The sequence below is a fragment of the Salmo salar genome, chromosome 10 (genome assembly GCF_965601325.2).
Source record: "Salmo salar chromosome 10, fSalSal1, whole genome shotgun sequence".
In the NCBI taxonomy this organism is placed as follows: Eukaryota; Metazoa; Chordata; class Actinopteri; order Salmoniformes; family Salmonidae; genus Salmo; species Salmo salar.
This window is the reverse complement of record NC_138300.1, coordinates 122,874,511-122,896,521: the sequence shown is the minus strand read 5'-3', so window position 1 is coordinate 122,896,521 and position 22,011 is coordinate 122,874,511. Positions and strand designations below refer to the sequence as shown.

Sequence of the window (22,011 nt, the reverse complement as noted above, 5' to 3'; positions counted from 1 at the left end):
TCAAGGACAGAACTAAGCCAACCTCGGCGTGAGCTCTGGTATGAACTGGTATGAACTTTGAGCTTATTCACTACAGAAGTGCTACTTCCTAACCGTTGAGTTAGCAGCGGCCGCTGTAACGTGGGCTAGGAAAGGACGGACGACGGATCCAGTCTAACAACCAGACGAAGATACCACCACGTATCCAATTGACCACCATTGACATTCTTCCGGCCAGGAAGATCTGTTGGCCAACCCGGCCAGCATCTACGACCAATCTACCGAAGCGCAGCTCAGAGTAAATATTTATTGCATTTTCCTTTTCCAAATGGGCGGTAATTTAGAATGCATAAGATAATGTTTTTACGATAGCATAGCTGCTGTTTCTGTGTTCCTAAATCTTCCCGCTCTTTCATTCAAGCCCAACCCCCTTTCCTTTGTGTAACCAGCCGTCATATCTGTTCCGTCCACCGGGACGTTTTCTGTATGACATCATTGTATTCTGTGTATTTGTAATTCTGTGTGATTAGTTAGGTATTTAGTTAATAAATAATTAAACCCAATTTTGTATTGCTGATTCAACTTGTTAGCCAGGGTTCGTGAAGATAGCCAAGAATTTACAACTTTCATTATGAGACTGAAAATAAGACAAGGGTTAATATTGACTGCTATCGATGTAAAATATTACAAAGTATTTTAAGAGTTTATTCGGAAGATAACAGCTCTATAAACGTTCTTCCGTGGTGCCCCGACTTTCTAGTTAATTACATGATTAGCTTAATCAGGTAATATTAATTACAGAGAAATCATTTTATAAGTTAGCATGTCATATCACTTAATCCGGCATAGCCAAAGACACGACACTGGTAACCTTCAAAAGAACAGATTAAATCTTTTCTAGGAATGTCCTTGCAATATCAGGCAAATGTTTTAATAAACAAACATTCTATAATCATCGGCACGACTAGACAGTTTTTGAGTAATGAGATAATTTGCTGCAAAAAGTTCCCAGAATGCAATTTTCACACAGAACCATTTTTTTTGGTTTGCTGGGGAGACTTAGATCCACATATACGAACCAATTCTGTATCTGTTGACACTGTATAGTGTATTTTGTTGACATTGAGGTAAACCTATGTCCTCATCTCATCGATATCAACTGAGCATGATTAAAAAAAATGAAAAAAAATATCACTGGAATACTTTTTCTGGATTTTTTTTTATTCAAATGATGAGAGGATCAAATATTGTGGTTTTGTAACAGAAACACTGTTTGCTTTAATACTTGGCAGAAAGAAATACATGATATGGTAAATATGCATTACAAAAAGCAGGAAATTACAACAAAAACATACGTTTAAATAGTAGAATTAAAAGGACAGATTCAAATTGGTATCCGGGAAAAGGCAGCAAACTCCCCTAGCCGACAAAACCTGTCAGTGCCGCAGGCTCTGAGAACACAGTCTTTTCTTATATCCACCTAAGGCCGTGTCTACACTTTGGCATTCTGATCATGGAAATCCGTGTCTAAACCTACATTTAAATGTGTCCGGATTCCCCTTTTTCCTGCGCTATATTCAAATGCCAGTATGCATTTTACAAACGGTGGAATAGGCAGAATATGATAACACAACAACAACTGATGGCAGTAGCTAGCCAGCAAGCTAACCTCTGTAGCTAGCCAGCAAGCTAACCTCTGTAGCTAGCCAGCAAGCTAACCTCTGTAGCTAGCCAGCAAGCTAACCTCTGTAGCTAGCCAGCAAGCTAACCTCTGTAGCAAGCAACACTAAAGGGATTGCAAAAGGGTTTGCGTAACTCTAGCCCCCCCCACACAAAAAAAAGCTTTTCTAAATATTAGCTTGTTGGCTAGCATTTCTGAGGCCAGCAAACACGTTCCTCACACACTAACAATGTATGTCCTCCAACATTATAATGAAAAAAGGCGCCTGTCGATTTCAAAACAAGCTTTCTGGAGACTTATGGGAGGAGTGCTGAGGACGTCGCCCACTGTATGCACTTTCCGTAGCAGGATTGTGTCCAGACTGAGGAGAAATCCGCACACAACGCATCCCTGACCAACTCCTGAAGTGGTAACCGGATCTGAACACAATCAGACCACAAAGCGACATTGGTGCGTTTAGACCCGTTTTTTTTTTCAATGCGACATTCGTATTCTGATAGCAGAAGTCACATGCAAGTGTCAAGTGTAGACACGACCTAAGAAAAATATGCTTTAACACGAAATAAAACTATCCTAAAATATACAACATGTTTAAACAGTCCCAAAGTAAACTTTTAACATCTTTCAGGTGAAATCTGAAAGATTTCTGAACACTCTTTGACCTCTCAAGCCACTCAAAACAAAATGGAACTTGGCATCACAATGATTCAACTATAAAAATGCCTTTTCTAATGAATCGAAATCCTAGAAACTTATAACACATTATACTGTTATGTAAAAAAAAAAAAAAAGTTAAACCAAGTAACTAATTATTTAAACATCATCTTCTTTGGTCAAGATTATTTGCTTTTCAAAGATATAAAACTTGATTATGTCGCTCTTCATACATAGGGGTTATTGATTTGATAGTCAGAATCTTGTGGTATTGTCAAACTGGGGTCTGTAGACAGCTCCCAGATCTGTTTGTACTGTGCAGTAGCCAACTCCTATGGTCATTGTCATGGGTGGCATGCTACACAGCACAAACAAATCTGGTACCAGGCTAGAAATATAGTGGATAGAAATATACATTTCTCCATCATACAACATTCATAAAAAAAAAAGTGTATTCATGTGAATTGTGACCACAGGTGATATCAGCTTGATGAATGCAAATTCCAAAAAAGCAAAATGCTTCACCATCCATCTACTATCACTGTCAATACACTGACTGGATTCTTTGTTTTGGTGTGAGGCAGTGTTGGGCTTAATTCCATTCCAATTCTGTAAGTTAACTGAAATGTAAAAATCCCAAATTTCCCTGTTGAAAAGCATTGGAATTTCAGTTTACTCCCAGAACTGACTGAATTGAAATGGAACTAGCCCCAACCCTGGAATCTCCTGTGACATCATCCCATCTGATCTATCTGGAGGACCCATCAGTCCTCCCATCTGATCTATCTGGAGGACCCATCAGTCCTCCCATCTGAAGGACCCATCAGTCCTCCCATCTGATCCATCTGGAGGACCCATCAGTCCTCCCATCTGAAGGACCCATCAGTCCTCCCATCTGATCTATCTGGAGGACCCATGAGTCCTCCCATCTGATCTCTCTGGAGGACCCATCAGTCCTCCCATCTGGTCTATCTGGAGGACCCATCAGTCCTCCCATCTGATCTATCTGGAGGACCCATCAGTCCTCCCATCTGATCGATCTGGAGGACCCATGAGTCCTCCCATCTGATCTATCTGGAGGACCCATCAGTCCTCCCATCTGGAGGACCCATCAGTCCTCCCATCTGGAGGACCCATCAGTCCTCCCATCTGGAGGACCCATCAGTCCTCCCATCTGATCCATCTGGAGGACCCATGAGTCCTCCCATCTGATCCATCTGGAGGACCCATGAGTCCTCCCATCTGATCTATCTGGAGGACCCATGAGTCCTCCCATCTGATCTATCTGGAGGACCCATGAGTCCTCCCATCTGATCCATCTGGAGGACCCATGAGTCCTCCCATCTGATCCATCTGGAGGACCCATGAGTCCTCCCATCTGATCTATCTGGAGGACCCATCAGTCCTCCCATCTGATCTATCTGGAGGACCCATCAGTCCTCCCATCTGATCCATCTGGAGGACCCATCAGTCCTCCCATCTGATCCATCTGGAGGACCCATCAGTCCTCCCATCTATCTGAATCCCCCCATCTGAGGAAGTAGACAACTCTTTGGCATCTAACAGCACAGTGTCAACGCTGCGTATAGCATCAATGATCTACTGTACATAGAAGGCAAATGGAGAACACTCGTCTGAAAGACAGAGCACTAAAGCTTTCAACCAGATATAAAACGCGTCTTGAAAATGTACAATAAGAATTGTATTGAACTCGATAATTCAACGAGAAATATACATACTTGACACGGCAGCAAAATGATTGAGAGTACACTTACAATACTGTACGGCTGTTATGTCGCGTGTTGCTACTCTTTCTTTGGTTCTCTGTATCTAGAATCATCGGCAAAGCCCTTTTCCACGTAATAAGGCCATTTTAAAGCTTTTAAGGTCCGCTGCACTGGAAATGCCAGTTCAACGTTTAATTTCAGTTACTTGATCTTACTCAAATAGAGACTGGAGATACAGTATCTAATGCACTTCAATGTTAGAACTATACTGAAGAGACTCATCATTAAAAAAAAAACGTAAAAGCGTTTTCCAACCTTATAAAAAACAACAAATAATTCCAAAAGGAATTTTCACAAATCTTAAAAAAAAAAAAAACAATTCAGCCTATATAACTCCTGCAGGTAAGACAACATGGCTTTGAAATGTTTTCAACCTCATTCCCTGAGTTAGGGAAAATAATACTGCACAATAATACTCTTAAAATGAGGTAGTAGTATAATACGGTACTGCACAATATATTGTTAAAATGAGGTAGTACTATAATACAGAGTCAGAGTAACTGAGGTAGACAATCAGCAATGAGGGGGGTCACCAACTAAACCCTCTGCTTCAATGGAAGAAAACAATCTACTTAATTATAGAAGTAAACGTATCATAAAGCAATATATTTTTACATTCTTTTGAACATTCATTGTTGGGAGAGCTTTGGTTTAGGATAGACATTAAGGACTGGTTTCCCAGACAAAAGATTAAAGCTTAGTTTGGTACAACAACAAAAAGAGAAGCCCTTCCAATGTCCAATCTTCACTGAATATGCTTTTCAGGATCCCATAACATCCCTTTCACCAATTCAAGACAAAGCGTCATCTGTGTGATGTTTCTTTGCTTGTTGTGCTAACAGGGTGGGGGAGGTTCTCTTCTACACTGTTCAACCAATCCTGTAAATGTAGAGGAGGGTTAAGATGGAGTGTCGCCTTGTTAACGTCCAACAGCGGGAAGGCTCTCTTTCCGATTCCCCTGAAAACCGGATGCATCCGGTTGTCACCGATCCCGAATTAGGTTGGTGTCTAAGAAATCATCCCTAAAGACCTGACACAAAGACAAATACCAGACAGACATGAAAATAAGATAGAAATGAAAACAGGAAAACAACAACATTCATTACAAATATCTTGAGGTAGACCTGAAGCGAACACCCATTTCCTCCTTAAATCTTCAACTTCCTGATCCCTCTACGTAACTGTATGTTCTTTGCCCAAGGAACTATTTCAAGAGGCAAAGAAGCGAGAAAAGCGGGCTGCTTCAACTGAAAATAAGCCACATTCAGGTTGGGTAACCTATCACGAGGACGAGCCTGCTGACTGGACCGTGTCCTGGCCAGGATAAGCAGTTTCCTCAGCTGAGAGCCGAACAGGGACGTGAGGGATGCTGGACGGTGGCCTGGCCAGGATAAGCAGCTTACTCAGCCTTGAGGGAACAGGGACGTGAGGGATGCTGGGCGGTGTCCTGGCCAGGATAAGCAGCTTCCTCAGCCTTGAGGGAACAGGGACGTGAGGGATGCTGGGCGGTGTCCTGGCCAGGATAAGCAGCTTCCTCAGCCTTGAGGGAACAGGGACGTGAGGGATGCTGGACGGTGTCCTGGGCAGGATAAGCAGCTTCCTCAGCTGAGAGCGAACAGGGACGTGAGGGATGCTGGACGGTGTCATGACCAGGCTGGTGGAGACCATGGTGGTGACGGTAGGGATGTCTTGGTGGCGTCACCTCAGAATCCACTTTAAAACCAGGCTTTTCTTCTTCTTCATCTGGAGTTGGGCTGTCATCCAACTCCGACCCGAAGGACGGAGGCCGGGAGTTACAGCCTGAGGTGGAGGTGGACCGGTTGCTCATCTCATTGCTTATCTCTTCGTCGGAGTAGTGACCAGAGTCTCCTGTCTCCTGACTCCCCTCGCTGGTCTCAGTAGTTCCAGAGCTGCTTCCCTCACTGAAGCCCCCGGAGCTCTCTAAGTCCCCTAGTGGACCGAACAGGATCTGCAGGCTGGAGGGTTGGAGGGGCGACGCGCCCTCCCTCTCCTCATAACACAGAACGGTCTTCCCTGCCTTGTACAGACATGCTCTGTTCTCAGCCTAGAGATAAGGGAGAGGAGCGATATTTGTTAGTTTTGTCATTGTATAACAAATTACCAATACTCAATACTGTAAATTCTATGTTGAAGACTGGTATTTTAATAGCAGCAACAGGATTGGTTCGTGTCTGAAGACCTACCTGGTTTGTATTTCTATTGTGTCTCTCCGTCTTAAAAAGCTGCCATGTCTTACTACGGTTGATACCGTAGACTGGACCAGTTCCTGTAATCACCAGGTTTGTTCCACCCTGAAACGGAGAGATAACCAGATTAGAAACAAGATAAAGGCGTAGAGTACATTCAGAAAGTATTCAGATCCCTTTGACTTTTTTACACATTTTGTTTCGTTACAGCTTTAATTCTAAACTGAATTAAATAAATAAAAATCCTCAGCAACCTACAAAAAAAAAAAAAAATGATTTATAAAAAACAGAAATACCTAATTTACATAAGTATTCAGACCCTTTGCTGTGAGACATGAAGTTGAGCTCAGGTGCATCCTGTTTCCTTTGATCATCCTAGAGATGTTTCTACAACTTGATTGGAGTCCACCTGTGGTAAATTCAATTGATTGGACATGATTTGGAAAGGCACACACCTGTCTATATAGAGGTCACACAGTTGACAGTGCATGTCAGAGCAAAAACCAAGCCATGAGGTTGAAGGAATTGTCCATAGAGCTCCAAGACAGGATTGTGTCGATGCACATATCTGGGGAAGGGTACCAAAACATTTCTGCAGCATTGAAGGTCTCCAAGAACACAGTGGCCTCCATCATTCTTAAATGGAAGAAGTTTGGAACCACCAAGACTCTTGCTAGAGCTGGCCGCCCGGCCAAACTGAGCAATCGGGGGAGAAGGGCCTTGGTCAGGGAGGTGACCAAGAACCCAATGGTCACTCTGACAGAGCTATAGAGTTCCTCTGTGGAGATGGGAGAAACTTCCAGAAGGACAACCATCTCTGCAGCACCCCACCAATCAGGTCTTTATGGTAGAGTGGCCAGATGGAAGCCACTCCTCAGTAAAAGGCACATGACAACCCGCTTGGAGTTTGCCAAAAGGCACCTAAAGACTCTCAGACCATGAGAAACAAAATTAAAACCAAAATTGAATTCTTTGCCCTGAATGCCAAGCGTCACGTCTGGAGGAAACCTGGCACCATCCCTACGGTGAAGAATGGTGGTGGCAGCTTCATGCTGTGGGGATGTTTTTCAGCGGCAGGGACTGGGAGACTAGTTCCGGATCGAGGGAAAGATGAACGGAGCAAAGTACAGAGAGATCCTTGATGAAAACCTGCTCCAGAGCGCTAAAGACCTCAGACTGGGGCGAAAGGTTCACCTTCCAACAGGACAACAACCTTAAGCACACAGCCAAGACAACACAGGAGTGGCTTCGGGACAAGTCTATGAATGTCCTTGAGTGACCCAGCCAGAGTCCGGACCCGATTTAATACGTTTGCAAAAAATTTTAAAAACCTTTTTTTTATTTGTCATTATGGGGTATTGTGTGTAGGTTGATGAGGGGGGAAAAAAAACAATTTAACACATTTTAGAATAAGGCTGTAACCTAACAAAATGTGGAAAAAGTCAAGGGGTCTGAATACTTTCCCGAAGGCACTGTCCATAAACATGTATGTGTATATACAATAGAAGGCACTGTATATGACATAAATACAGTCTCATACATACACACTCATGGTCTGTGTCTGTGGAGTCATGTCTCACCTTGGCATCAATGAAGTGTGGTGCCATCATGGGCATCAGGGCCTCTATGTTCTCAGCCTGGTGTTCATTGGCCAGGGCCAAACTAGCATGTGGACCATGGGTTCCCTCACCATTCACTACATCAATTATCTTACAGATGGAAGATTTCCTATTGGAGTAAAGAGTAGAAGTTATGGGACAATAAGGAAAGAATCTATTTGAAGAGAGTTCTTTCAAAAATGGCTGATGCATTAGAATGAGTAAATTGACTATAGTCTGAGAAGAAGAAGAAGGAGAGAAGAAGAAACAGAAGAAGAAGGAGAAGAAGAAACAAGAAGGAGAAGAAGAAGAAGAAACAAGGAGAAGAAGAAACAGAAGATACGGAAGAAGAAGAAGAAACAAGGAGGAGAAGAAGGAGAAGAAACAGAAGGAGAAGAAGTATCAAGAAGGAGATGAAGAAGAGGTAAACAAGGAGAAGAAGTAACAGAAGAAACAGAAGACAGAAGAAGAAGGAGAAGAGGTAACAGAAGAAGGAGAAGAGGTAACAGAAGAAGTAACAGAAGAAGAAACAGGAAGGAGAAGAAGTATCAGAAGAATGAGAAGTAACAGGAATGAAGAAGTAACAGAAGAAGAAACAGAAGAAGAAGAAGAAACAGGAAGGAGAAGAAACAGGAAGGAGAAGAAACAGGAAGGAGAAGAAACAGGAAGGAGAAGAAACAGAAGAAGGAGAAGAAACAGAAGAAGGAGAAGAAGAAACAGGAAGGAGAAGAAACAGAAGGAAAAGAAGGAGAAGACTGTTACTAAGATGAATATTGTGTAAATACCTGGATCTGCCTTTGCTGATGAGGATGATGGTACACATCACTATACAGGACAGAGCGATGCAGACCCCCACGATGATCCCTGTCATGGAATTCTGCTCTGTGTGGTACAGGCCGTCAGAGAACACTGGAAGATATGGGAAATCATGTCACACTGAGTAATCACATCAATTTAATAACTCTACCTACATGTACATATTACCTCAATTACCTCGACATCGGTGCCCCCGCACATTGACTCTGTACCAGTACCCCCTGTATATAGCCTCCACATTGACTCTGTACCGGTACCCCCTGTATATAGCCTCCACATTGACTCTGTACCGGTACCCCCTGTATATAGCCTCCACATTGACCCTGTACCGGTACCCCCTGTATATAGCCTCCACATTGACCCTGTACCGGTACCCCCTGTATATAGCCTCCACATTGACCCTGTACCGGTACCCCCTGTATATAGCCTCCACATTGACTCTGTACCGGTACCCCCTGTATATAGCCTCCACATTGACTCTGTACCGGTACCCCCTGTATATAGCCTCCACATTGACTCTGTACCGGTACCCCCTGTATATAGCCTCCACATTGACTCTGTACCGGTAACACCCTGTATATAGCCTCCACATTGACTCTGTACCGGTACCCCCTGTATATAGCCTCCACATTGGCCCTGTACCGGTACCCCCTGTATATAGCCTCCACATTGACCCTGTACCGGTACCCCCTGTATATAGCCTCCACATTGACTCTGTACCGGTACCCCCTGTATATAGCCTCCACATTGACTCTGTACCGGTACCCCCTGTATATAGCCTCCACATTGACTCTGTACCGGTACCCCCTGTATATAGCCTCCACATTGACTCTGTACCGGTACCCCCTGTATATAGCCTCCACATTGACCCTGTACCGGTACCCCCTGTATATAGCCTCCACATTGACCCTGTACCGGTACCCCCTGTATATAGCCTCCACATTGACTCTGTACCGGTACCCCTGTATATAGCCTCCACATTGACTCTGTACCGGTACCCCCTGTAGATAGCCTCCACATTGACTCTGTACCGGTACCCCCTGTATATAGCCTCCACATTGACTCTGTACCGGTACCCCCTGTATATAGTCTCCACATTGACTCTGTACCGGTACCCCCTGTATATAGTCTCCACATTGACTCTGTACCGGTACCCCCTGTATATAGCCTCCACATTGACTCTGTACCGGTACCCCCTGTATATAGCCTCCACATTGACTCTGTACCGGTACCCCCTGTATATAGCCTCCACATTGACTCTGTACCGGTACCCCCTGTATATAGCCTCCACATTGACTCTGTACCGGTACCCCCTGTATATAGCCTCCACATTGACTCTGTACCGGTAACCCCTGTATATAGCCTCCACATTGACTCTGTACCGGTACCCCCTGTATATAGCCTCCACATTGACTCTGTACCGGTACCCCCTGTATATAGCCTCCACATTGACTCTGTACCGGTACCCCCTGTATATAGCCTCCACATTGACTCTGTACCGGTACCCCCTGTATATAGCCTCCACATTGACTCTGTACCGGTACCCCCTGTATATAGCCTCCACATTGACTCTGTACCGGTACCCCCTGTATATAGCCTCCACATTGACTCTGTACCGGTACCCCCTGTATATAGCCTCCACATTGACTCTGTACCGGTACCCCCTGTATATAGCCTCCACATTGACTCTGTACCGGTACCCCCTGTATATAGCCTCCACATTGACTCTGTACCGGTACCCCCTGTATATAGCCTCCACATTGACTCTGTACCAGTACCCCCTGTATATAGCCTCCACATTGACTCTGTACCGGTACCCCCTGTATATAGCCTCCACATTGACTCTGTACCGGTACCCCCTGTATATAGCCTCCACATTGACTCTGTACCGGTACCCCCTGTATATAGCCTCCACATTGACTCTGTACCAGTACCCCCTGTATATAGCCTCCACATTGACTCTGTACCGGTACCCCCTGTATATAGCCTCCACATTGACTCTGTACCGGTACCCCCTGTATATAGCCTCCACATTGACTCTGTACCGTAACACCCTGTATATAGCCTCCACATTGACTCTGTACCGGTACCCCCTGTATATAGCCTCCACATTGACTCTGTATCGGTACCCCCTGTATATAGCCTCCACATTGACTCTGTACCGGTACCCCTGTATATAGCCTCCACATTGACTCTGTATCGGTACCCCCTGTATATAGCCTCCACATTGACTCTGTACCGGTACCCCCTGTATATAGCCTCCACATTGACTCTGTACCGTAACACCCTGTATATAGCCTCCACATTGACTCTGTACCGGTACCGCCTGTATATAGCCTCCACATTGACTCTGTACCGGTACCCCCTGTATATAGTCTCCACATTGACTCTGTACCGGTACCCCCTGTATATAGCCTCCACATTGACTCTGTACCGGTACCCCCTGTATATAGCCTCCACATTGACTCTGTACCGTAACACCCTGTATATAGCCTCCACATTGACTCTGTACCGGTACCCCCTGTATATAGCCTCCACATTGACTCTGTATCGGTACCCCCTGTATATAGCCTCCACATTGACTCTGTACCGGTACCCCTGTATATAGCCTCCACATTGACTCTGTATCGGTACCCCCTGTATATAGCCTCCACATTGACTCTGTACCGGTACCCCCTGTATATAGCCTCCACATTGACTCTGTACCGGTACCCCCTGTATATAGCCTCCACATTGACTCTGTACCGTAACACCCTGTATATAGCCTCCACATTGACTCTGTACCGGTACCCCCTGTATATAGCCTCCACATTGACTCTGTATCGGTACCCCCTGTATATAGCCTCCACATTGACTCTGTACCGGTACCCCTGTATATAGCCTCCACATTGACTCTGTATCGGTACCCCCTGTATATAGCCTCCACATTGACTCTGTACCGGTACCCCCTGTATATAGCCTCCACATTGACTCTGTACCGTAACACCCTGTATATAGCCTCCACATTGACTCTGTACCGGTACCGCCTGTATATAGCCTCCACATTGACTCTGTACCGGTACCCCCTGTATATAGTCTCCACATTGACTCTGTACCGGTACCCCCTGTATATAGCCTCCACATTGACTCTGTACCGGTACCCCCTGTATATAGCCTCCACATTGACTCTGTACCGTAACACCCTGTATATAGCCTCCACATTGACTCTGTACCGGTACCCCCTGTATATAGCCTCCACATTGACTCTGTATCGGTACCCCCTGTATATAGCCTCCACATTGACTCTGTACCGGTACCCCTGTATATAGCCTCCACATTGACTCTGTATCGGTACCCCCTGTATATAGCCTCCACATTGACTCTGTACCGGTACCCCCTGTATATAGCCTCCACATTGACTCTGTACCGTAACACCCTGTATATAGCCTCCACATTGACTCTGTACCGGTACCCCCTGTATATAGCCTCCACATTGACTCTGTACCGGTACCCCCTGTATATAGCCTCCACATTGACTCTGTACCGTAACACCCTGTATATAGCCTCCACATTGACTCTGTACCGGTACCCCCTGTATATAGCCTCCACATTGACTCTGTACCGGTACCCCCTGTATATAGCCTCCACATTGACTCTGTACCGGTACCCCCTGTATATAGCCTCCACATTGACTCTGTACCGGTACCCCCTGTATATAGCCTCCACATTGACTCTGTACCGTAACACCCTGTATATAGCCTCCACATTGACTCTGTACCGTAACACCCTGTATATAGCCTCCACATTGACTCTGTACCGGTACCCCCTGTATATAGCCTCCACATTGACTCTGTACCGGTACCCCCCTGTATATAGCCTCCACATTGACTCTGTACCGGTACCCCCTGTATATAGCCTCCACATTGACTCTGTACCGGTACCCCCTGTATATAGCCTCCACATTGACTCTGTACCGTAACACCCTGTATATAGCCTCCACATTGACTCTGTACCGGTACCCCCTGTATATAGCCTCCACATTGACTCTGTACCGGTACCCCCTGTATATAGCCTCCACATTGACTCTGTACCGGTACCCCCTGTATATAGCCTCCACATTGACTCTGTACCGGTACCCCCTGTATATAGCCTCCACATTGACTCTGTACCGGTACCCCCTGTATATAGCCTCCACATTGACTCTGTACCGTAACCCCTGTATATAGCCTCCACATTGACTCTGTACCGGTACCCCCTGTATATAGCCTCCACATTGACTCTGTACCAGTACCCCCTGTATATAGCCTCCACATTGACTCTGTACCTGTACCCCCTGTATATAGCCTCCACATTGACTCTGTACCGGTACCCCCTGTATATAGCCTCCACATTGACTCTGTACCGGTACCCCCTGTATATAGCCTCCACATTGACTCTGTACCGGTGCCCCCTGTATATAGCCTCCACATTGACTCTGTACCGTAACACCCTGTATATAGCCTCCACATTGACTCTGTACCGGTACCCCCCTGTATATAGTCTCCACATTGACTCTGTACCGGTACCCCCTGTATATAGCCTCCACATTGACTCTGTACCGTAACACCCTGTATATAGCCTCCACATTGACTCTGTACCGGTACCCCCTGTATATAGCCTCCACATTGACTCTGTACCGGTACCCCCTGTATATAGCCTCCACATTGACTCTGTACCGGTACCCCCTGTATATAGCCTCCACATTGACTCTGTACCGTAACACCCTGTATATAGCCTCCACATTGACTCTGTACCGGTACCCCCTGTATATAGCCTCCACATTGACTCTGTACCGGTACCCCCTGTATATAGCCTCCACATTGACTCTGTACCGGTACCCCCTGTATATAGCCTCCACATTGACTCTGTACCGGTACCCCCTGTATATAGCCTCCACATTGACTCTGTACCGGTACCCCCTGTATATAGCCTCCACATTGACTCTGTACCGTAACCCCTGTATATAGCCTCCACATTGACTCTGTACCGGTACCCCCTGTATATAGCCTCCACATTGACTCTGTACCAGTACCCCCTGTATATAGCCTCCACATTGACTCTGTACCTGTACCCCCTGTATATAGCCTCCACATTGACTCTGTACCGGTACCCCCTGTATATAGCCTCCACATTGACTCTGTACCGGTACCCCCTGTATATAGCCTCCACATTGACTCTGTACCGGTGCCCCCTGTATATAGCCTCCACATTGACTCTGTACCGTAACACCCTGTATATAGCCTCCACATTGACTCTGTACCGGTACCCCCCTGTATATAGTCTCCACATTGACTCTGTACCGGTACCCCCTGTATATAGCCTCCACATTGACTCTGTACCGGTACCCCCTGTATATAGCCTCCACATTGACTCTGTATCGGTACCCCCTGTATATAGCCTCCACATTGACTCTGTACCGTAACACCCTGTATATAGCCTCCACATTGACTCTGTACCGTAACACCCTGTATATAGCCTCCACATTGACTCTGTATCGGTACCCCCTGTATATAGCCTCCACATTGACTCTGTACCGTAACACCCTGTATATAGCCTCCACATTGACTCTGTACCGGTACCCCCTGTATATAGCCTCCACATTGACTCTGTATCGGTACCCCCTGTATATAGCCCTGCTGTTGTTATTTACTGCTGCTCTTTAGTTATTTGTTATTCTTATCTCTTACCTTTTTTTTGTTTGTATTTTTTTTAAACTGCATTGTTGTTTAAGGGCTTGTAAGTAAGCATTTCACTATAAGGTCTACGTTAACCAATCAAATCATGTGACAAATAACATTTTATTTGATTTAAACAATGCCTACTAGAAGCACTGAAAGCAGGTAAAGTAAGAGACTGTATTCTGTTTAGGGTCATGTTGTCATCAACTGCATTATGCTCAAAGTCCAAGATATGACAGGTCCTATGTCTCTGCAGTCCGACAATACTGACCACTAGCCACAATACTAACTACAATACTCTCTAGTCCAACAATACTAACAACAATACTAACTTCAATACTCTCTAGTCCAACAACACTACAACAATACTAACTACAATACTAACTACAATACTAACTACAATACTAACTACAATACTAACTACAATACTCTCTAGTCCAACAATACTAACAACAATACTAACTACAATACTCTCCAGTCCAACAACACTACAACAATACTGACCACTAGCCACAATACTAACTACAATACTAACTACAATACTAACTACAATACTCTCCAGTCCAACAACACTACAACAATACTAACTACAATACTCTCCAGTCCAACAACACTACAACAATACTGACCACTAGCCACAATACTAACTACAATACTAACTACAACACTAACTACAACACTAACTACAATACTAACTACAATACTCTCTAGTCCAACAACACTACAACAACACTAACTACAATACTCTCTAGTCCAACAACACTACAACAATACTAACTACAACACTCTCCAGTCCAACAACACTACAACAATACTAACTACAATACTCTAGTCCAACAACACTACAACAACACTAACTACAACACTCTCCAGTCCAACAACACTACAACATAACTAACCTGTGGTGTCTGAGGAGGATGCGCTGCCTGAGTGCCTGGGGCTCTTCCCTCTGTGTCTAGACCCAGGCCCCAGGGCCAGCTCCACAGTAGTAGAGAAGGGCCCGTCTCCCACCTGGTTGGAGGCAGAGATCTTCACCAGGTAGACGTTACCAGGCTCCAGACGCTCCAGCAGGGCCATGGTGTTACTTCCTGTAGGGACAGCAGACAGGTTTTTAGAGCGGACTGGAGTAGAATGCATCATATCACAGCCATTCCCCAAAAAAACCAGACCCAAATCTTGGATGGACACTGGCCAGATACTCAGACATGTTTAAATCTGGACTCAAACAGTAGCTACAACACTCTGCTCTCAAAGCTTCTGCCCAAGTCTGTCTCCAGCCCCTTCCCTTCCAAAACATCCACCTGTGTTTACAATTCCTCTATAATATCTGGCTGTGTAACCATCTCACTCATCCTCCCTCTGCAGTGTCTGGCTGATCCACTCACCCTCCCTCTGCAGTGTCTGGCTGATCCACTCACCCTCCCTCTGCAGTGTCTGGCTGATCCACTCACCCTCCCTCTGCAGTGTCTGGCTGATCCACTCACCCTCCCTCTGCAGTGTCTGGCTGATCCACTCACCCTCCCTCCGCAGTGTCTGGCTGATCCACTCACCCTCCCTCTGCAGTGTCTGGCTGATCCACTCACCCTCCCTCTGCAGTGTCTGGCTGATCCACTCACCCTCCCTCTGCAGTGTCTGGCTGATCCACTCACCCTCCCTCCGCAGTGTCTGGCTGATCCACTCACCCTCCCTCTGCAGTGTCTGGCTGATCCACTCACCCTCCCTCCGCAGTGTCTGGCTGATCCACTCACCCTCCCTCCGCAGTGTCTGGCTGATCCACTCACCCTCCCTCCGCAGTGTCTGGCTGATCCACTCACCCTCCCTCTGCAGCGTCTGCCAGTATCTAGCTGATCCACTCACCCTCCCTCTGCAGCGTCTGCCAGTATCTAGCTGATCCACTCACCCTCCCTCTGCAGCGTCTGCCAGTATCTAGCTGATCCACTCACCCTCCCTCTGCAGCGTCTGCCAGTATCTAGCTGATCCACTCACCCTCCCTCTGCAGCGTCTGCCAGTATCTAGCTGATCCACTCACCCTCCCTCCACAGTGTCTGGCTGATCCACTCACCCTCCCTCTGCAGCGTCTGCCAGTATCTAGCTGATCCACTCACCCTCCCTCCACAGTGTCTGGCTGATCCACTCACCCTCCCTCTGCAGCGTCTGCCAGTATCCGGCCAGCCAGGCCCTCTGTGAGGCGTACAGGATGGTGTAGTGCGTCACTGCCAGGTTGTTCTCCTCTGGTTCTCTCCAGGAAACCAGGGCTGTGCCGTCCTCAATCAGACTCACCCTCACACCTTCAGGAGGGTGGCTGGGCGCTGATGAACAGAAACGGGTCATTTGAGTCTCTTAACCTTTAAATGTATCTTGGTCCGTCATCGAGTACCAACAGCTTTGATTGGTGAATGTTATTGTGTGTTCTCGCCCATCTCAAATAAAATAACGTTTATTGTCGCGTACACAAATGTGTTACGGCAGGTGTTACGGCAGGTGTTACGGCAGGCGTTACGGCAGGCGTTACGGCAGGCGTTACGGCAAGCGTTACGGCAAGTGTTACGGCAGGTGTTACAGCAGGTGTTACAGCAGGTGCAGCGTAATGCTTATGTTACTATGTCTAGTAAATACAATACAAAATACAGAAATAATCAAAATATAAACAAACAAACAAAAAATGTCAGAATGAGTCGAACAACCTAGATGAGATCTATGTTAAGAATACAGTATATACATAAACAGTGAGTCAACAACAGTATATACAGTAGTAGGTATATTAGAATGAGCTATGTTAAGAATACAGTATATACATAAACAGTGAGTCAACAACAGTATATACAGTAGTAGGTATATTAGAATGAGCTATGTTAAGAAGACAGTATATACATAAACAGTGAGTCAACAACAGTATATACAGTAGTAGGTATATTAGAATGAGCTATGTTAAGAATACAGTATATACATAAACAGTGAGTCAACAACAGTATATACAGTAGTAGGTATATTAGAATGAGCTATGTTAAGAATACAGTATATACATAAACAGTGAGTCAACAACAGTATGTACACAGAATATGAGGTGACCAGTGTTCAATAACACTATCTATATAACCGGGGCATTAGTCTCAAGGTGCAGAGCAGAGTACCGGCCAGGTACATCTCAAGAGTAGACTTGGAAGGAAGCTATACTGTTGATGTCACTTAAAGTTAAATAAACTCCTTCATAATGTATAGATCATGAAGGAATCTTTATCCTTGTTATCCTTGGGAAACGTGACATGATAGTCAGAAGAGAATAAGAGGATTGTTTACCTGCTGGTAGAGTCCTCTGAAAGACAACCGTGCTCCAGGGACTGGCCAGTTGGTCGACATGAAGACGCACCACTAACTCGTAGGGAGTGTTGGAGTCCAGGCTCTGTATCAGCACACTCTGGTTGGTACTGACGAGGACAAAACAGACATCACAGAATAAATATTAGCAATCAAAAAAATAAAAAACAATAAATCAAAAAATAACAATCGCTCAAGTGTTCATAACAATGTTGCGTTTCAGTCTCTTGTCAGAAGTAAAGTGTAAAACTAGATCACCACATGCAATATCAATTTCCATGATCTGAAAAATGACAATGGAATGGACAATAGCATCGTAGTAGAGTACACTGCAACATGTAAAGTGTTGGTCCCATGTTTCATGAGCTGAAATAAAAGATCCCAGAAATGTTTCCATACGCACAAAACGCTTATTTCTCTAAAATGTTGTTCACAAATTTGTTTACATCCCTGTTAGTGAGCATTTCTCCTTTGCCAAGATAATCCATCCACCTGACAGGTGTGGCATATCAAGAAGCTGATTAAACAGTATGATTATTACACAGGTGCACCTTGTGCTGGGGACAATAAAAAGCCACTCTAAAATGCGCAGTTTTGTCACACAACACAATGCCACAGATCTCTCAAGGTTTGAGGGAGAGTGAAATTGGCATGCTGACTGCAGGAATGTACACCAGAGCTGTTTCCAGATAATTTAATGTTAATTTCTCTACCATAAGCCGCCTCCAATGTAATTTTAGAGAATTTGGCAGTACGTCCAACCGGCCTCACAACCACAGACCACGTGTTTGGCGCCAAGTGGGCGAGCGGTTTGCGGATGTCAACTTTGTGATCAGAGTGCCCCATGGTGGCGGTGGGGTTATGGTATGTGCAGGCATAAGCTATAGACAACAAACACAATTTCATTTTATCGATGGCAATTTTAATGCACAAAACTACCGTGACGAGATCCTGAGGCCCATTGTGTGCCCCATTTATTTAAAATGTATCTGTGACCAACAGATGTATATCTGTATTCCAAGTCATGTGAAATCCATAGATTAGGGCGTAATGAATATATTTCAATTGACTGATTTCCTTAGATAAACTGTAACTCAGTAAAATAAATTAAATTGTTGCATGTTGCATTTATATTTTTGTTCCACCTAGTGGTTAGAGCGTTGGACTAGTAACCGAAAGGTTGCGAGACCTTGAACAAGGCAGTTAACCCCACTGTTCCCCGGTAGGCCGTCATTGTAAATAAGAATTTGTTCTTAAAACTGACTTGCCTAGTTAAATAAAAGTAAAATAATAATCTTAGTATTAATATAGTAGTAAAGTATTCTTCTTATTCTTCAACAGACCCCAGGATACAGGTATAAACATCATAAGTATCTTGTAGAAAGAAGAGGAAGAGAAGCGTTACTAAGGTACACAATAGTACATTTTGGTAGACAGAAGGGGCTCTTTGGTAAAAAGGGTGAAATGGTCATCAGAAATATAATGAATAATTAATAATGAATTATTATGTATTAATTATAAAATATTATTTATTAATGATTATTTATTAATTACTATTTACTAACGATTAATTATTATGTATTAATTACTATCTATTATTTATGATGTATTAATTATTATTTATTGCTTATTCATTAAATAATTAATGATTAATTATTATGTATTAATTATTATTTATTATGTATTAATTAATAATTATGATTTATTAATTATTATTTACAAACGATGAATTATTATGTATTAATTATCAATTATTAATTATTATTTATTAATTATTATTTATTAATATTATTATTTATTCATCATTATTTATTAATTATATGAAGAGTGCCTTGGTCCTCCTTTCTTATTGATGACCATAAATATCTTGTTGAACTTGAGCAGTTCTGTTGCAGAACATCGGTCATGAACTCACGTCTGTATGTAGCGTATGGCTGATGCGTTCATCAGGCCCACAGGGGTACAGCGAGCTGTGTAGCTGACAGCCTTCCTAGAGGAGAAGGCAGGACGGCTCCATCGCAGGTACACCGCTGACGAGCTGTTAGCCACCGCAATCACATGGTCCGGGGCTGGAGGGGAGGCCACCGGATGATCTCGTACAGCTACAAGACACACCCACACACAGATGGAAGAAGAAAAAAAATGTCACAACAAGAAAAATCTAATTTCCTGTAGAAAACGCACGCGCTTGCTTCAGCTGTCGAGAAGTATTTTTATGGTAGTGGGAGATGTGTTAGAGGCCAATGTAGATATTCAGGATGAACAAAAGTATTTTTATGGTAGTGGGAGATGTGTTAGAGGCCAATGTAGATATTCAGGATGAACAGAAGTATTTTTATGGTAGTGGGAGATGTGTTAGAGGCCAATGTAGAGATATTCAGGATGAACAGAAGTATTTTTATGGTAGTGGGAGATGTGTTAAGAGGCCAATGTAGAGATATTCAGGATGAACAGAAGTATTTTTATGGTAGTGGGAGATGTGTTAGAGGCCAATGTAGAGATATTCAGGATGAACAGAAGTATTTTTATGGTAGTGGGAGATGTGTTAGAGGCCAATGTAGAGATATTCAGGATGAACAGAAGTATTTTTATGGTAGTGGGAGATGTGTTAGAGGCCAATGTAGAGATATTCAGGATGAACAGAAGTATTTTTATGGTAGTGGGAGATGTGTTAGAGGCCAATGTAGAGATATTCAGGATGAACAGAAGTATTTTTATGGTAGTGGGAGATGTGTTAGAGGCCAATGTAGAGATATTCAGGATGAACAGAAGTATTTTTATGGTAGTGGGAGATGTGTTAGAGGCCAATGTAGATATTCAGGATGAACAGAAGTATTTTTATGGTAGTGGGAGATGTGTTAGAGGCCAATGTAGATATTCAGGATGAACAGAAGTATTTTTATGGTAGTGGGAGATGTGTTAGAGGCCAATGTAGAGATATTCAGGATGAACAGAAGTATTTTTATGGTAGTGGGAGATGTGTTAGAGGCCAATGTAGATATTCAGGATGAACAGAAGTATTTTTATGGTAGTGGGAGATGTGTTAGAGGCCAATGTAGAGATATTCAGGATGAACAGAAGTATTTTTATGGTAGTGGGAGATGTGTTAGAGGCCAATGTAGATATTCAGGATGAACAGAAGCTGAAGCAGATCAATAGTAAAGAATTGATCTGATTTTTCTGTTTACTTACACACACATCCTGGGGTGCTGAGTGTCTGGTCGGCCTGGTAACCATCTCCTACAAGGCTTAATGCCAACAGTTTCACATGGTATTTCCTCCTTGGGTCTGGAAAACAATAAATGGTAGATTAAAAAAAAAAAATTCCTGTGGAAATAAATATTACATTTTCTGTCTATTGTCAACTGACCCACATACGTGTTAAAAACATCGGTGCAAACAAAAGGCACATCTGAAATGGCCTTTTATCAGTCAAAACATAAGAAATAAATGAAAAAAAAAGCAAACTTTTGTTAACTTTAGTTAAAGTACTAGCCCCTAAGAGCTGGAGGGCAGACGACCCCTTGGTCTTAGCTGACCGTTCTCTATTTACACAGAGCCCAGTGTCTCCTGTCGTCCCCCCTCCCCCCCGCCGACCCCCCGCCGACCCCCCCCCTCCCCTTCCCGTCCCCCGACCCCCCGCCGACCCCCCGCCGACCCCCCGCCGACAGTCTGTGAAGACCTCTAGAAACAAAAGGTTTCCGGAACCCCAGAACAGTCAGGATTACTGACCGCCTCTCCTCAATACCAATACAATACAGAACAGTCAGGATTACTGACCGCCTCTCCTCAATACCAATACAATACAGAACAGTCAGGATTACTGACCGCCTCTCCTCAATACCAATACAATACAGAACAGTCAGGATTACTGACCGCCTCTCCTCAATACCAATACAATACAGAACAGTCAGGATTACTGACCGCCTCTCCTCAATACCAATACAATACAGAACAGTCAGGATTACTGACCGCCTCTCCTCAATACCAATACAATACAGAACAGTCAGGATTACTGACCGCCTCTCCTCAATACCAATACAATACAGAACAGTCAGGATTACTGACCGCCTCTCCTCAATACCAATACAATACAGAACAGTCAGGATTACTGACCGCCTCTCCTCAATACCAATACAATACAGAACAGTCAGGATTACTGACCGCCTCTCCTCAATACCAATACAATACAGAACAGTCAGGATTACTGACCGCCTCTCCTCAATACCAATACAATACAGAACAGTCAGGATTACTGACCGCCTCTCCTCAATACCA

At 44.3% G+C, this 22,011-nt stretch overlaps 1 protein-coding gene across 1 annotated transcript in view; it reads right to left on the bottom strand.

The window, feature by feature from the left end:
- Positions 1-1,182: 1,182 nt before the first annotated feature.
- Positions 1,183-22,011, bottom strand: part of LOC106561776 (protogenin B) — a 50,605-nt gene continuing 29,776 nt past the window's right edge. The window contains exons 12-20 of the mRNA XM_045688632.2: positions 20,926-21,021; positions 19,649-19,835; positions 17,716-17,843; positions 16,557-16,727; positions 15,318-15,506; positions 8,692-8,815; positions 7,889-8,036; positions 6,306-6,413; positions 1,183-6,166 (exon numbers count right to left, since the gene is read on the bottom strand). Coding sequence (XP_045544588.2) covers positions 5,501-6,166; positions 6,306-6,413; positions 7,889-8,036; positions 8,692-8,815; positions 15,318-15,506; positions 16,557-16,727; positions 17,716-17,843; positions 19,649-19,835; positions 20,926-21,021 — 1,817 coding nt within the window. The 3' untranslated portion in view covers positions 1,183-5,500. The remainder of the gene's footprint in view (positions 6,167-6,305; positions 6,414-7,888; positions 8,037-8,691; positions 8,816-15,317; positions 15,507-16,556; positions 16,728-17,715; positions 17,844-19,648; positions 19,836-20,925; positions 21,022-22,011) is intronic.